This window comes from Hypomesus nipponensis, chromosome 17 (assembly GCF_054491055.1).
Source record: "Hypomesus nipponensis isolate SF chromosome 17, ASM5449105v1, whole genome shotgun sequence".
Classification (NCBI taxonomy): domain Eukaryota; kingdom Metazoa; phylum Chordata; class Actinopteri; order Osmeriformes; family Osmeridae; genus Hypomesus; species Hypomesus nipponensis.
The window spans coordinates 18,728,553-18,743,581 of record NC_140377.1 but is presented as its reverse complement, the minus strand read 5'-3'; the positions used below and the strand labels follow the sequence as shown (position 1 = coordinate 18,743,581).

The 15,029-nt window shown below is 49.3% G+C and overlaps 1 protein-coding gene across 1 annotated transcript; it reads right to left on the bottom strand.

The window, feature by feature from the left end:
- Window positions 1-37: 37 nt before the first annotated feature.
- Window positions 38-13,759, bottom strand: LOC146253836 (caspase recruitment domain-containing protein 11). Its single transcript, XM_084676639.1, has 25 exons — window positions 12,824-13,759; window positions 12,349-12,467; window positions 10,198-10,452; window positions 9,658-9,795; window positions 9,157-9,343; window positions 8,779-8,917; window positions 8,154-8,333; window positions 7,676-7,795; window positions 7,345-7,470; window positions 7,051-7,221; window positions 6,558-6,665; window positions 5,275-5,311; window positions 5,107-5,144; window positions 4,659-4,747; window positions 4,467-4,513; window positions 3,629-3,749; window positions 3,327-3,504; window positions 2,861-2,984; window positions 2,080-2,320; window positions 1,863-1,926; window positions 1,639-1,741; window positions 1,343-1,501; window positions 1,090-1,202; window positions 886-1,001; window positions 38-660 (listed from the first exon to the last, which is right to left on the bottom strand). Exons 2-25 carry the CDS (start codon window positions 12,353-12,355, stop codon window positions 453-455), a joined length of 3,069 nt encoding a protein of 1,022 aa, XP_084532765.1. The 5' UTR covers window positions 12,356-12,467; window positions 12,824-13,759; the 3' UTR covers window positions 38-452.
- Window positions 13,760-15,029: the final 1,270 nt, after the last annotated feature.

Below are 15,029 nucleotides of genomic sequence, written 5' to 3'. Positions count from 1 at the left end.
TTATGGCTAATGTAAATAACAAGTCCGACTTTGGAAGCGATGTTGATCATTTTAATGTAAAAATTCAGTAGAAAAAACACAGCAGCCTGGAAGTTGTTTTATATGGCCATATCTGTCATCATCCACACATCGGTCCATCGATAATTTCCATGGATGATGCCTTCTCTACAACTTAGATGAACCGTAAGTTGGTCGCCACTAGACTACTTATCTAACCTGTATCTCCATCTATTTTTCAAGCTCTCCCTGAACATCACCTGAGTCTCAAACTCAAACTGTAAAACTATATGTAAAGCAGAAAACGGAAACATCTCCCTGAATAAAATTAACATTTACAGAGCACTCTTACTACCGTAGTAGGAACCAAATGAAATGTATTTCTCCTGAAAGAATATATGACCATAACTATGAAAAATACTGTAAAAACGTTGATAAATGCAACTTGAAGCCATCTATTGCATCCTGTCCAGCTCGACCCAGACTAGCGCTCTCTGCTGGCTGTGGATGGCATTGCGTAAGGCTGACAGCAGCTCCTCAGTGCAGCTCCAGGTGCTGGGCTCCAGGGTGTGGTACAGCAAGGGGAGGTTCTCCAGCTGCAGCTCCTCCGCCTGGCACACCTGTTCCATCACACCCTCCTCCCTATGACCCGACAACAACTTCCTGCCGAGGGTGGACAACATTTGATGGGTTATAGCTTTTGTCCTGTAATCAAAATGGCACGTCTTGGATGACGAGTCCCTCCTCCACGAAGAGAGAGAGCTTTGAGAAGGGAAGACATGTTCTATTTCTTCAGACTGAGGAAGATGACAGTGGATTACAAACAGGAAATGTGGACCACGTCTCACAACCTCCGGATGGATCACAGATGTATAAATGCAACCCTACCTCAGCTTCTTGTGTTTTTTGTTCTTGGGTCGGATGTGAAGGACGATGGGGTAGACCCCCTGTCTCAGTAGGCGCTCCACGCTGCCCAGACCCAGCTCCAACAGACAGTGCTTGTCCTGGCATTCACACAGAAACCAGACGTCAGAACCGAGACAGAAGAAGAAAGACTTAGGTATGTGCGTGTGTTTCGTGCCCGAGCTTTACCTGGCTGATGACATCTTGAATAGACTGCAGCCGTATGCCCAGAGCCCGCTCTGGGCTGGAAGAGTCCAACAGGAAGACCTTCCTGTCGCGCCTGTCTAAGGCCGGGATGGGTTCTACAACAACCAGGGGACCAAGGATACCAGAGAGAATTCACAACCAGAGTGCGACAGGAACATGAAAACAAGACATTTGCTGTATCTGACATGACTTACATAAGGTCAGAAAACACGTGGGTGTGAGTGTGCGTGTGTACCTGGTTGACAAGTGTTGAAGTCCAGCCCAGAATCTGCAGGCTGCAGCAGTCTCTCTATAAGGGCATGGGAGAGCAGAGAAGGAGAGAAGATGACGGGTCTTTTGGTTTTGACCTGAACAGGCTGGACCATACTGTAGGGGATCAGGTGGTCCTCATGACCTGAGAGGACACACACACACAGGAACACACATATTAACATATCCATTTTGTAGCCCAATATACAGTATATAAAATACATCCAAAGATACAAATTAGATAATGATAGTGATTTGTTCACAATTGTCAGAGGGCCTTACGGTGGCTAAGGGTGTAGAGAACTTGGGGGGTTGAACCAATCCCACGACAGCTAGGGGATACAGCCTTGACCAATCGCACGCGCTCGGAGAACTTCTTGTATAACTACACAGAGGAATGGCGAAAAACAAGTTGTTTCTTTTTCCATATTCACTTTGTATGATCGCTCACGGTTCATTTGAAGGGTCATCTACGGAAACGGATTGTATTTGGAGGACTCCACTACCTTCTTCTTGAAGTCCTTCTGCAGCGCCATGGTGCGTAGCCTCACCAGCAACAGCTGTTGAGCTCTGAGACAGACGGAGGAAAATGAGGAGAATTGCCATCGCTGGCATACATGCATCGGTCAACCTAAACGGACAGTTCTAAGAATTCAAGCGTTAATATATTTGTTTTGCACCCCCACCTCCCCTCCTCCAGTCCACCCTGCTCATGTACTGTACCTGTTGTAGTTGGGCATAGCGCCCGCCTGCAGGGCTTTGCCCGTCCGGGGCTCCACCAGCGAGCAGCGCCACTGGTACCTTCCGTTGTAGCGGGTGTCCGTCACATGGATGATGTCATCACAGTGCACCCTCAGGCAGGGGGAGTCGCCATGGGAACCCAGATCCATGTTGACGCGTACATAGAACGAGTCAGCTCCCAGGAAGTTGGGAGAGGAGAGCTGGGTGCACAGCTTGGAGTAGGCTGAGGAGGGAAGGAGAGGAGAGCTGGGTGCACAGCTTGGAGTAGGCTGAGGAGGGAAGGGGAGGAGAGCTGGGTGCACAGCTTGGAGTAGGCTGAGGAGGGAAGGAGAGGAGAGCTGGGTGCACAGCTTGGAGTAGGCTGAGGAGGGAAGGAGAGGAGAGCTGGGTGCACAGCTTGGAGTAGGCTGAGGAGGGAAGGAGAGGAGAGCTGGGTGCACAGCTTGGAGTAGGCTGAGGAGGGAAGGGGAGGAGAGCTGGGTGCACAGCTTGGAGTAGGCTGAGGAGGGAAGGGGAGGAGAGCTGGGTGCACAGCTTGGAGTAGGCTGAGGAGGGAGGGAGAGGAGGAGGTGGTCTCATAGAGGATTCTCTTTTCCCTTACACTCCCTTAAAACTGGACAGGCGCTACATCTTACAGACTTCAAGCTGTTTTCTGAAACAATGAAATGACAGCACTCCGACTTCATTTCCATCCTTGCTCGGCCATGTGGCGGTTGTGAGTCCAGCCCAGCAGTGGGACATACAGGAGGAAGAAGAGGCTTACCTTCAGTGTTGAGCTGGTGTTTGAGTGAGGAGGGCTCTGCCCACCACTGCAGGGAGAAATGGGCCACCTCTCCTGTGCACTGTGCCAGCACCACGCTGCCCCCACCGAACAGCACCCGCTCCAGCTGGGGACAACAGAGTCACCAACACCCGAGTTCATGGGCGTCACGTGGTTGGAAGAGCAGCCATGTTGTGGATCAAGTCAAATGGTGGAATAGGTAACCACGTCAGACAGGAACCGGGTTTGCGGTATCGCTACAGCGAGTCTCTGAACGAAACTTGAAGCGGTTCACTGTTGGGACCATTATGTTTTGGTCACTAAAGGTTGACAGACTCCTCCTCTCCTCTCCTCTCATTTCCAACTTTTAACGTTGTCTCTATGTTCCACAGCAGTTCCCACCGTGTCTAAATCTACTGCCTTGACTGCTTGATGCACCTCTGCATGACGTCTATCACGTCCCTCTCACCTCCAGCAGCTCGGTCCCCTCCTTCAGACCACACTTCTCAGCAGTAGAGCCTGCCTTCACGCTACTGATGAAGATGCCCGTCTGGTTGCCCCCGACGATGGTGACGTCATCTGCCAGGCTGCATCGTCCCCGTTTGGGCGAGGTGGGGGGGCTAGGGGCTGGGGAGAGGAGCTCCACTCTGCGGGAGGGGGACGGGGACGGTACACACACACACACGCAAACATGTTTCTTGTTGGCATACTGTACAATATCTCATACTTTTGGGACAGTTCCTAACAGCAGGGGAGGGGGCGGAGGCATACCCCAGTTGGTTGGGGCTGGGTTTGTGAGGGGCGACAGGCGGCAGGTTGACCAGGTCAGGGGGGAAGAGGTGAGAGTTCAGAGAGCTGCAGGAGTCCCATAGGGAGGGCTCATTCTGGTCTCCTGCGAACACAGCACAACACACAATGAGACACAACGTCCACACAACCACCCTTAAAACACAATGCACATGCACAAATGATACAAACTGTAAAGCTCTGACTCATCACTGTGAGTTATACTCTCGGGTAGGAGGGCCTGCTCTGACCACCCGTGGGCTCGGTCATTGGTATGCCTTTATATTTGAGGCCATTCTTGGTCTGCTCCCATTCTACTTGTGTGTCCCTATAAATCAGAAGAGTGCCGGGAAATGCTCTCTGCGTTCGCAGGACTGCGTCATGCTATCTGTCCCTTATGCCCGTAAGGAAATTGGAATGAGGGCTTTTCTGTACTCCGCACCCTCGGCATGGAATATGTTGCAAAATGTCTTGAAACTAAAGTAATTAATCTCGCTTAATGCTTTAAAATTAAACGTACCTGGCTTTGACACTAACTCCTATATTTTGTCTCCTTTTGTATTTTTGTAACTATATTTGTATGAATGCTGCTGCCTGTCTTGGACAGGTCTCCCTTGAAAAAGAGATTCTTAATCTCAATGGGTCTCTCCTGGTTAAATAAAGGTTATAATAATACAACCTATGGCCGTATGTAAGTCTGAGAAATCGGATTTACAAACGCTATAGCTCCAGGAACGGAATGAGCTCCTCTACACTAAAACATTATTTGAGGAACATTCTAGATGGAAAGCAGGCAGTAATCCATGTTCTGATTGCACCACACCTGTGAGGTTCTCATTTTCATCACTGCCCCAGGAGTCCAGGTCAAACCTGACACAAGATGACATCAAGACAGACATGTCAAACACAACTGGTTATTGAAGATTTACACGTATCGAGTTGCCTGTGTTTCGACCTCAAGTACTTACAGTAGGAAGAAGTATAGTGGTGTCACATTTTTACACGACCGACTTACTCAGTGTTGAATCGTCGGTTTATGGAGTTCACGCAGGGAGGGAAGGGGAAGGTGGAGAGTCGGTTGATGTCCTTCTCACTGTCCTCGGTCTATCAACACATGCAGCGGGAAAGAAAAACAATGCAGGACGCAGAATACAGAATACCATACGTAATATAACAAGAGGACAGTGGGCAGTATGTAGAGAGTATGTGGATGGTGTAAGGATATGAAAGTTCAGGTAGGCAGCCTGTCTTAGAAATGGGGGGGTTATGGTTTGCCCTCTAAATACTGCACAACACAAGACTCGTGAATTATTTAGCATCCCATTTTGCAGAGCCACACATTGTTCCAAGAGCACACAGTGAGTCTGTGCCATGGCCAGAGAACTGAAGCATGCATATCAAACGTAGATCAGCTTTGATTTTATTCATGGACGTTACATGTAGAGTAAAGCTGGAGGACTTACAGGTGTTAACAGATTCTCATCTGAGTTGGAGCGGGAACCTGCATGCAGACCAAATCCATATTTTGACATGAATTGAACACCAAACGCACTTCGTTCTGAACTGTGTTTTATTTTGTTTTTTTTTATTTGCACAACCCAACCAAGCCCCTGAAATGTAGCAAAGCTCACCTTCCGAATGTTCACTGTCTTGGCCTCTAGAGGGAGTCTGTGTCAAAAGAGAAAAGAGACATAAAGGACCGATGACTAGCTAGCCTCTCCTTTCCTCCTTGAGGGGAATCTCCTGCCTAACCTTGGTGGATGGGATTATCCACACAGCTGATACAAACCCAGCCATCAAGTGGTCTCATTGTGCAGAGGAGGGTTGCAGTCGTAGACTATTCAATCAAGGCCCACCTTTTATTGAGAGATCCAGTACAAGCACCAACATGCTGATGGATCTCTTTCTGTCAACACTGTGAATCTCAGGGATAAACTCTGTTCAAGCCATGCAGAGCATGTAGAGCCACGCTAATTATGACCTGGATTGTTGTTCTTGTACAACAATGAGAAGTCATTGCAACATTGGAAGAATGTGCTGTAAAGATTAAGTTGAACTTAAAAATGCTTATTGTGTGTCTATAATAAGGCACAAATTCCTTAATAAGATTATTACAATGATTCGGGGATATACTGGGGGCGGGGGCGTAGGTTTGATTTCAGCGTTGATATGGACATAAATTAGTATGCATGTATGCAAGCGAGCGTACATAAAAAAACTTTTTTTCCATTAAAGCTAATATACACTTCACATCCTGATAGCAACTAATACATCTAAAGGTTTGACAGTAAAATAAAAAAAACATATGATATCTATTGACTGAAATAAACACAACCAATGATTTGAAGGGCTACTTGTCTCGTCTGTCTACGTTTTCATGTTTTTTTGGGCGAGTGGCTTTGAAGGGAGGGGGTGAGATGTTTTATTTTGGACTGAATTATTTGGAACTCAAGCCAAAATTCCTACGTTCGCAAAACGTACCGATCCTGGCTTTAATTTGAGCAATCTGTGCGTGGCAAACACAGCATTCAGCTCACAATAGCCCCTTTTAAACAGCCTGCTCAAGGCAGAAATGTTGCACCGTCTGTAACTATGTTGCACGCGAGCGTTCACAAACAGTGCACGCAGAAAGGATTTCCCGGAACGCGAGGACGAGTGAGGAAATGTATTCGAAAAAGAAAGAAAGAAGCAATATAACTTTTTTTTTTGGGGGGGGGGGGCGGGGGGATTCTCAGTGCGAGAAATAAGAAGGTGAGGTGTGTGAACTGGTTCAAGTGAGCGAGTCTCACTGTCAGAGCGTGAGACTTGGCAGCTGTGGTTCGAGCACAAGACCACATCGTGGTGTTGTTGGAACACGCTGCTTAGCGTGACGAGGACGAGGGTGATGATGATGATGACAGGGGGGGAACCACACCTTGCGGAGCAGCAGGTTGCCGTTGGGCTGAGGGCTGAAGGCCATGTTCAGGCCCTGAGAGCAGCAGGGGCCGTAGCACTGCTCCTCACTGCAGAGAGACAGGTGGGACTGGGGGAGGGGGGCAAGGAGGGAGGGGGCAAGGAGGGAGGGGGTAAGGAGGGAGGGGGGCATGGAGGGAGGGGGGAGGGGGCAAGGAGGGAGGGGGCAAGGAGGGAGCGGGGAGGGGGCAAGGAGGGAGGGGGGAGGGGGCAAGGAGGGAGGGGGGCATGGAGGGAGGAGGGAGGGGGGCAAGGAGGGAGGAGGAAAGAGGGAGGGATCAGAGACGACAACACAGGCCTTCACATGAGACAGGTACACAGATTGAATAGATGTGTGTCGTTTCGGTTAGCCTGTTCTGACAGACTGCCGGAAGACTCATGCCTGACTAAATTGTCAGGGAGAGAAAGAGAGGATGATTGACAGCTTGTTGTTTGTCAGTCCACCTCCTACTCACACAGTTCAGACAGGGGGCGCTCTGCTCCCTGCTCTTCTCCCTCTCTCTCTCCAGCTCTCTCTGTTGCTGCTCCGCGTTGGCCTCCAGTTCAGCGATTCGTTTACGCAGGCGATTCTTGTCCAATAGGCAGTCAGTGAACTCCAGCTGCAGGCTGTCTCGACTGCGTAGTGCCTAACGGGGATGGAGACGATTCACAGTCCTGAATGAGCCTGAGCTTCGGCAGGCGTTTCGTCATCATACCCCTTGACCCCTCTGCGATCACTGCGGGGGATCTCCCCGACCTCTCCACCACACCTGGTCTCTCTCCTTCTCCAGCTCCATGACCTGGTTGAAGTAGGACACGCTCCTCTTCTGCTCCGTCTCCCAGTCCAGCTGGAGGGTCCTCACTTTCAGCTGCAGCTGCTCACACTGGGATTCCAGCTACACAACAACAGCACAAACATTTTGCACAGAACCGTCAACAACAGCACAACGGGGCTAGGGTCAGTCCATTTCGTGACATTTTGTCACTAGTCTACGACTGAAAGGAGCTAAAGAATCCCTTTGACATAACAGGAAGAATACTGGAACATAACAGAACTTTTTCAGGCTAGCTGGCGGCTAACGCTGGACCCCGTTTCCTCACCTTGTCCCTGTGTTCCTCCGCGTCCTCCAGCTCCTCCTGCAGTCTGGAGATGGTACCGCACAGCTCGTGTCTCTGCTCGGCGGCCTCTCTGCGGTCCTGGTGCACGATGTCCATCAGAGCCTGGGCCCACGGAAACAAAATGCAGGGTAACAGAGGTGGTTCAGGGAGAAGTGCTGAGGCCTGAGACTGCAGCTCCGTCTTTGGCTTTAGCTCGGCATACTAGAGTCCCCAGTCTGGTAGTAGTCAGTCACCGAGTCAGACCTACGGCGACAGCAGCTGAGGTATTTTCGGGGAGTTTCAAAAGCGGTAGAGGAACCGAGCAAAAAACAATCACTGTCAGGAAAGGAACTAGGTAACAAAACAGAGAAGATCATTTCTACCTCGTGAAAATATTGACGTGGGTATGGACGTGGGTAGAAGGGCACGAACATGCTAACTTTGTGATGCATTGTTCATCCTGCGTGCGAGGTGAGCTCACCTGTGTTTGAGTGTGACCCCGTATCTGGGTGGTGTTCAGCTGCAACGGCTTCTCCGGGACGGGGGGAGCGCTCCTCACACAGTCGCCCACCCTGCTGTTCCTCTTGACCGACCCTGGGGAGACCATGTCACTGCTCGTCTGTTTCTCCGCCTCCATCAGCCTGCTGTTCAGCTGCTCCACCTGAGCAATCGGACACAGTTAGCCCGACACGGTGGAGTTCACGGCAGGGTGGCAAAGCCAATTTCAGTTTCGGTAATGGGTCAGAAGTTGACTCATGACTGGATCCTACTGGCTCGTCTAATTACACGCTCATAAAGACATCGGTGGACAGTAATTAAGCCTGTGTAACCGTACTACATAGCACCTGTTGAATCAAGTGTATTATTCTAGGGAATATTTGTGTAAAAGGCTGAACGACAAGTTTCAACAGCATCACCCTTCGATGGCATCTCTTCACCTCTCTACACATTCCTCTGGCAGCTGTTTGCCAAGATAATGGCTCCCGCTTCCCCTTTCATCTCCTCCCCCTCTCCCTGCTTGTCTCAGCGGCTTTCTCCCTCTCCCCCACCCCTCCACGATCCACCCCACCGCCTCCCTCTCCCGCCAGTGTCTCCCTCTCCTCTACCTGAGCCAGCAGCTCCTTCTCGCGGGCGGAAGCCTTGCCCTGCTCCTCCAGGGAACGGGAGTACTTCATGGCCTGCTCCAGGTGCCTGTCCTTCAGCCTGCTAAGCTCCCTGCTCCCCGCCTCCCAGTCCTGACGCAGCCTGTATGGTTTATCGCACACACACGCACAACCACACACACGCACGCCCACGCAGACACACCCACACACACACCCACACATGCACACACACACACCCATACATACCCACACACATTCATACAGAAATCCACACGCCAACAAGGTTGAAGTCCACTTCTTTGCCTCATACTCAACATGCGTGAACAAAAAAAAGAGAAAAAAAACGACGGCGCGTGAATGTTTCTGCCGCGGCGTCGTCACCTCTCCAGCTGCAGGCGGTCGTGTCGGAGCTCCTGGGCCTTGCGCTCGGCCCGGCTGCGCTCCTCCTCGGCCACGCGGCAGCGCTGGGACAGGCGGCGCTCGCACAGGCGGCAGCCCCTCAGCTGCTCCCTCAGCTTGTTGACCTCCAGCAGCAGGAACTGGGTCAGGCCCTGCGGACCCTCCTCGTCTGGGAGACAAACACACGTCAAGCTCCTTCCGCCGTGGGCGGAGACGTCCAGACGGACGACAGGCGCGCAGACCGAGCCTTACTGTGTTGTGCCCTTCGCGTCCTGTGTTGTTTGCGGCGTCCCCTGTCATGTGGTGTGCCGTGTATGTATGTGTCGTGAAGTTGTGTTTGAGGCGCCTGGTGATGATGGTCATGTTTTGACTGGGATATTTCTGTGAGTTATGGAGAAGGTGGGGTCCTATCGGATAGAGGAGGATGGGGAGGACCCAAGGTGCTGGGAGGGGGTAGGAGGGGTGTGGAGGCTCGGGGCCTACCCAGCATGATGGAGCAGCGGTGGGTGGGCATCTCTCCAGTCAGGTGGGTGTACTGGTCTGGGTGGTAGAACTCCAGAGACTCCATGAAGGCCTGTAGACCTCGCTGGCCTCGCCCCCGCAGGATGTCAATCAAGCGGCCTGAGGAGAGATTGGGAGTGCATGCTGGGTAAAGATACGAAGACACCAAGGAGAGATGAATGAGCACCGACAACCGCACTGCTATCCTGCAGGCGAGGCCTGATAAAGCACCTGGTATGTATGACCTCATCCTGTCTACTATTGCATCATCTCCCTCTCCTTGGTGGGTTTCCCCTCAGTTTCTGTCCGCCAACCCCGTTCTCTTCTGCCTCCCCTTTTCCTTTTGATCTCTCTCGCTCTTTCTCCCGTTCCCACCCTCCATCATTCACTCACTGTCTCTCTCCCTCACTCACTAACTCAGCCACACACCTGTTCCATCCTTTCCTGTTGTCAATCTCCCCCCCCCCCTCCATCACTCTCTCCCCCCTTCCCGAACCCTCCCCCCCCCCCCCCCAGTCTCACCGGCCTTGCTGATGCGCAGGGGGTACTGGATGGAGTTGAGGACCTCGTCCTCGTCCTGTTCGTCCATCACTTTGCACTGGCGCAGGTAGGGCGTGAGCTTGGCCGGGTTGAGGAGACGGGTCAGCTTGTGCCTCACGCCCTCCACGCGGTCCCACAGCTCCTCGCAGCGCTCCTCCGACCAGGGGGACGTGGGGCGACCCTCCTCCTCGCCCTCCTCCTCGCCCGCATCGTAGTCCGTCGCCCAGATTTGGATGCCTGGGGGGGGGGGGGGCGAACGGCACATTCAGTCAGTGCCGGTTGACGCACGCGTCCACGCAGTGGCGTGAGACCATGGGCTGCTCTGCCGCGACATGCGAGGGCCGCGGCTTTGGGTTTCATTGTTGCTAGGGGCAGCAAGGAATGCGACCCTCGGGAAGCAGGCCGGGGAGGACGGTGGACGTGTGGTGAGCACGGTACGTGTTCAACACAGCTTGAACAAAATGTCACAGTTTCATTTCATCTCATCACATCTGTTTTTTTTTCTTCCTATTTTCTAACCCTTGTCCTAACCCCAATCCTGTGTTAGATGGGAAGACGTTTGCTTCCACATTCTGCGGAACCTGCTGAAAGGCAAGACGTAGAAAAACAAGGTTGGATGTGTCGTGTTTGCTGCAGATAGTTGGGAGTCAGATGTACTGGCTGGGCTCCAGGGAACAAACAGATGCCGGGCCTTCGGGTTAGCACTCACTATGAGGTGGTGTGATGTATGGACTGTGGGTCAAGAGATGTCTCATGTACACTACACAGGACCTGCTGACAGAACCTACACAGGATGCCTCAACAGTTTTTTGATTCATTTGCTCTCCGTGGTACAAGGTGACTGTGGAGGGGTGGTTAAGCTCAAACACTCATAAAGCATAATGGGGAGGACACCAGTACAGCGCTCACATTATGCCTCATGACCCAAGAATGCAAACACTGTGTGAATCATTTCACAGTCCTCAACACGCAGGGAGCCCAGACAAAAACCTAGTGGTGAGAACTTGGGGTGGGAACAATAGAATATTTTGATTGTACTGAAATATCTCAAATGTTTAGTAATACCAAACAATTTTTGAGATTTTATCTCATATTATAATAATTAAGTAATATCTAAAACATGATAAAATCTGAATGTCAAGGGCTTCTTGAAGTAGAAGTAGATTAATATACTGCACCACGAAGCCCAGACTATTACAAGTTAATGGGTGAGAAATACAGTTCTTTAGACCAGACTTCCTGCTGAGATAAAGAACTAAGAACTGTTGTAGGCTACCGCTTTGTTTGCACTACTAATTAACTTGACCTACCTTTTAGCAAGTGGACTGACTTGGTTAAACATCTCCCCACCAAGAACCTTTAAAATATAAAGGGTTAGGCCTACATTTGAAGGAACTTGAGGTCAGCACTGATAAAGAATCAGGGAGTGGAATGGCTTTAAATTAAGTTGTACTGCAGTCCAGTCCGTCTATATTTCCATCTTAACTCTCTTTCCAGTCCCACATAAGTAGAGATGTTTGTGCTTAACTCTTATAAAGTACTCGACAAGTGGGTTGCTAATGTTTCTCGGTATTACGATGTAGAAATCCCAGCAGCTATTCTGTTGCCTGTCCAATTCGCTCACGTTAACGGTTTCATCTGAAACGTAGGCTAATTTTAACGTTAACACCTATTTGTTTGAGCATGCCATTACCATTTTAGAAATACACAATTAAAAAAAAAAACATTGTAACGAAACATGATTTCATTATGTACATTTTTTGGGCAGCAAATTGACACTGCAACTCCATCTGCTTGGCCACCAGTGTTGTTCGGTAAGGTTGTACAGGCAGGTTAGGACAGGTTCACCTGCTAAGGAATCTCTCTGTCTCCCAGTAGACTAACATATTGACACATATGCGTATCAAACATACGGTCAACCCTTATCGAGTTGATAGTAAGGATCTTAATTACACTAATACTCATGTGCTGTTGAGACTGCCTTGCCCATTGTATCACAGACATTATAAGTCCTGAAATTCCAGTCACACTGTGGCAAAGTTGGTTCCTTTTATATACATATTTTTTTTTTTTAATTAAAGAAAAGCATGCTTAACAGTTTACATAGGCTAATGCATAATTTAGGCCACTTACCACTCATTTCCAGTGACTAAACGAACTGCAAGGTATAGACGCTTCAGACCAGGTTGACTCTTCTCGTGGTCATTTTAAAGTCCCAAGTCCAAGTCGGTGAGAAGATGTTTGCCTTTCTGCTGTAGTTCGGGGAGGGTAGGGGGGGGGGGGGGTTACCTGGGACAACTTGTCGCACTTTTCTTTGAGTCACACCACCCATATACTGAACTCAACATCCAAGCGTTATGTCCTTCTCAACCAATCAGCTTTCAGAAATTATTCACAAGCAGCCAGATGTATTAGATCACATGTTAGGCACAGTAATTACGTTAACAGAAAGTCTACATGAATGCTACAGGTGCCCCTGTTCCGACGTCAACACAGTAGGCTAGTAGGCCTATATTCTAAACTATTCTAAACACATGTATCCGTAACCCATTCACAAGTGCTCAAACAGCCATGCAAGGAATTAAGCTAGATGAGACATTATACTTACTGATATTTTACAAGCGTTTACAATGAGATACGCCCATTTACACGCAGACGATGTCTTGCCCGATTCCCGTGTCTTCTCATGTTGGGCTTGCAGCCGTCCACAAGGTGGGGCAATCCACCCACCGGCCCACTGACAAAGCGGCCCACTTTAATGAAGTCCCAATTTAATTTAAATCGGAATATCCCAACACGAACTGATGTTCTAAGAAAAGAAAACGTTTTTTCGGTTGAGTTTCGTCTGATCTGTTTAATTACAGCTTATTGTCGAAGCACTCCCTTGCAGTGAGTGTGACTCACCATGTTACACTCAAATCCCTGACTCACAATACAACCAAGGCAGGTTACCATAAACCCCGCTATAAAAACAGCTGGAGGGCAGCATCGTCATTACACATTAAGAATTATCTCACATTATCTCTTGAATGAGCTCATCACAACAATGCCATCGGACAATGTTTCCTTCATTATTTATTTTGTATTTTCATGGGGACCCTGCTTTCTTTTTGCAATGACTTTGGGGTATTTCTGACAAATATAATATACTGAGTTGATATATAGCCTAGTTGTTATATATTCAGACAAGTATATGAATTACAGACAGACAGATCACACTATTATAATGCCCCGAAGACAAAGTCTTTCACTATAAGAAAATGTTCACTCTGTATGCAAGTATAGTCTGACAAAAGAAAAAAAACGTTTTTTTAAACCATGAGAATGTGTCTCTCATTTACAGTGCAAAGTGAGACAGGAAATATGGGGTGCCCGGCAGGCCGACGTGTCTGTTCTCTCGGCACACCGACAGGAAATGTCCGACTACCCCGGTACCCTGGGCCTCCCCTGAATAAACAAACTGTCTAGCTGCACAGGAGCAGATACAGCTACAGTGTACCCCAGACTCCCGCCAACCAGGCCCAACAGTCAACCATTTGGCCAAAAGTAAAATGTTTCTGACCGAACAGGGAGTAGGGCGATGTCTTCCCCCAATGTTCAGGGTGCCGCAAGACAATAGACACTCATATCATCCTCCAATAAATCTTTGATTTTGTCAGCTCTCTATGTGTGGTTCTGTGTAGTGGCACATATAGCTGGCTGTCCAAGACAGAAATAGTCATGAGAAACAACTGTTGTATTGATTGTATCAAGCTCTGTCTCTCTTTTCTGTGTCCTCTTCTCTGTTTCCCCTCTCAGCAAAATCCTCCGACACCACCGTCCAGGCCTGGAGGAACAGGCCTCGTTCTTGTCGTTTCTGAGGTGACAGAGAGGGCATTGACAACTGCTCCAGGCCCGAGGCAGCGCTGCTGTTGAGGAATGTGTCATTCCAACACAACAGATTAAAGTACCGCCATAGGATGAGAGAGAACAGCACAGAACAGCACAGAACGGCACAGAACAGCACAGAACGGCACAGAACAGCACAGAACAGCACAACAGCACAACAGCACAACAGCACAGAATAGCACAGAATAGCACAACACAGAATCAAAGCGTGGTCCTTACACAACAAATCACATCAGCACAACCCTGTCCCCTCATCCATTTTCACTCAGCTGACACGTTCAGCCCCATTTCTTGGTCAGGCCAGGCTGCTTCGCTGGACCAGGAGAATCACCTCTTTGTCCCCAGAGAAGAATGTGTCTTTTCTCTTCTTTTTTTTTAGGAAAACAAGGACTGTGAAATAGGGATTAGGGGTGTGAGACGATGAGACAGATTTAAAACCTTCTCCCTCATTTGTTGATCATTTGCATGCAGCAGACTGAAACACAAGTGTGCTTTAATGATGGGCCAAAAGTCCAACACTTGTTGTTCACTGGTTCAAGATCTTTGCTGAAGCTTGAGCTGATCCCCATTCGTGTTTGTTGACATAGAATTCTGATGAAAAGCTATACGGTATAGGAGCTCTGTACTGTTCCCTCTCTCATAATAAATCTGCAGTCATTTCTATCTCTGAAACAACACTGTAACGTGAGAGGGTTCCAAATATATTGTGGATTTAAGATCATACGATTTTGTGTTTCAGAATAGGGATCAACACTGAAGATGCAACAACAGCAGGAAGAACGCAGAGGGTCTCAGAGTGAGGGGGGGGGGGAAAGTTCATGCTTTTAACAAACAGGGAGGAAAAACAAAGCGAGAGTGAAAAATATGATGCAGCTCTGAAAGGATCACACACACAGGCCCCTCCGAGGGGTTCAGGAGTCCTTCAC

What these genes read in the sequence shown, in the direction of transcription:
- LOC146253836 (XM_084676639.1), bottom strand. An exon ending in ACACCAGCTCAACACTGAAG is followed by an intron (nt 2,321 to 2,860) that starts GTAAGCCTCTTC and finishes TTCCCTCCTCAG; the next exon opens with CCTACTCCAAGCTGTGCACC. An exon ending in GCTATGCCCAACTACAACAG is followed by an intron (nt 1,927 to 2,079) that starts GTACAGTACATG and finishes CGTCTGTCTCAG; the next exon opens with AGCTCAACAGCTGTTGCTGG.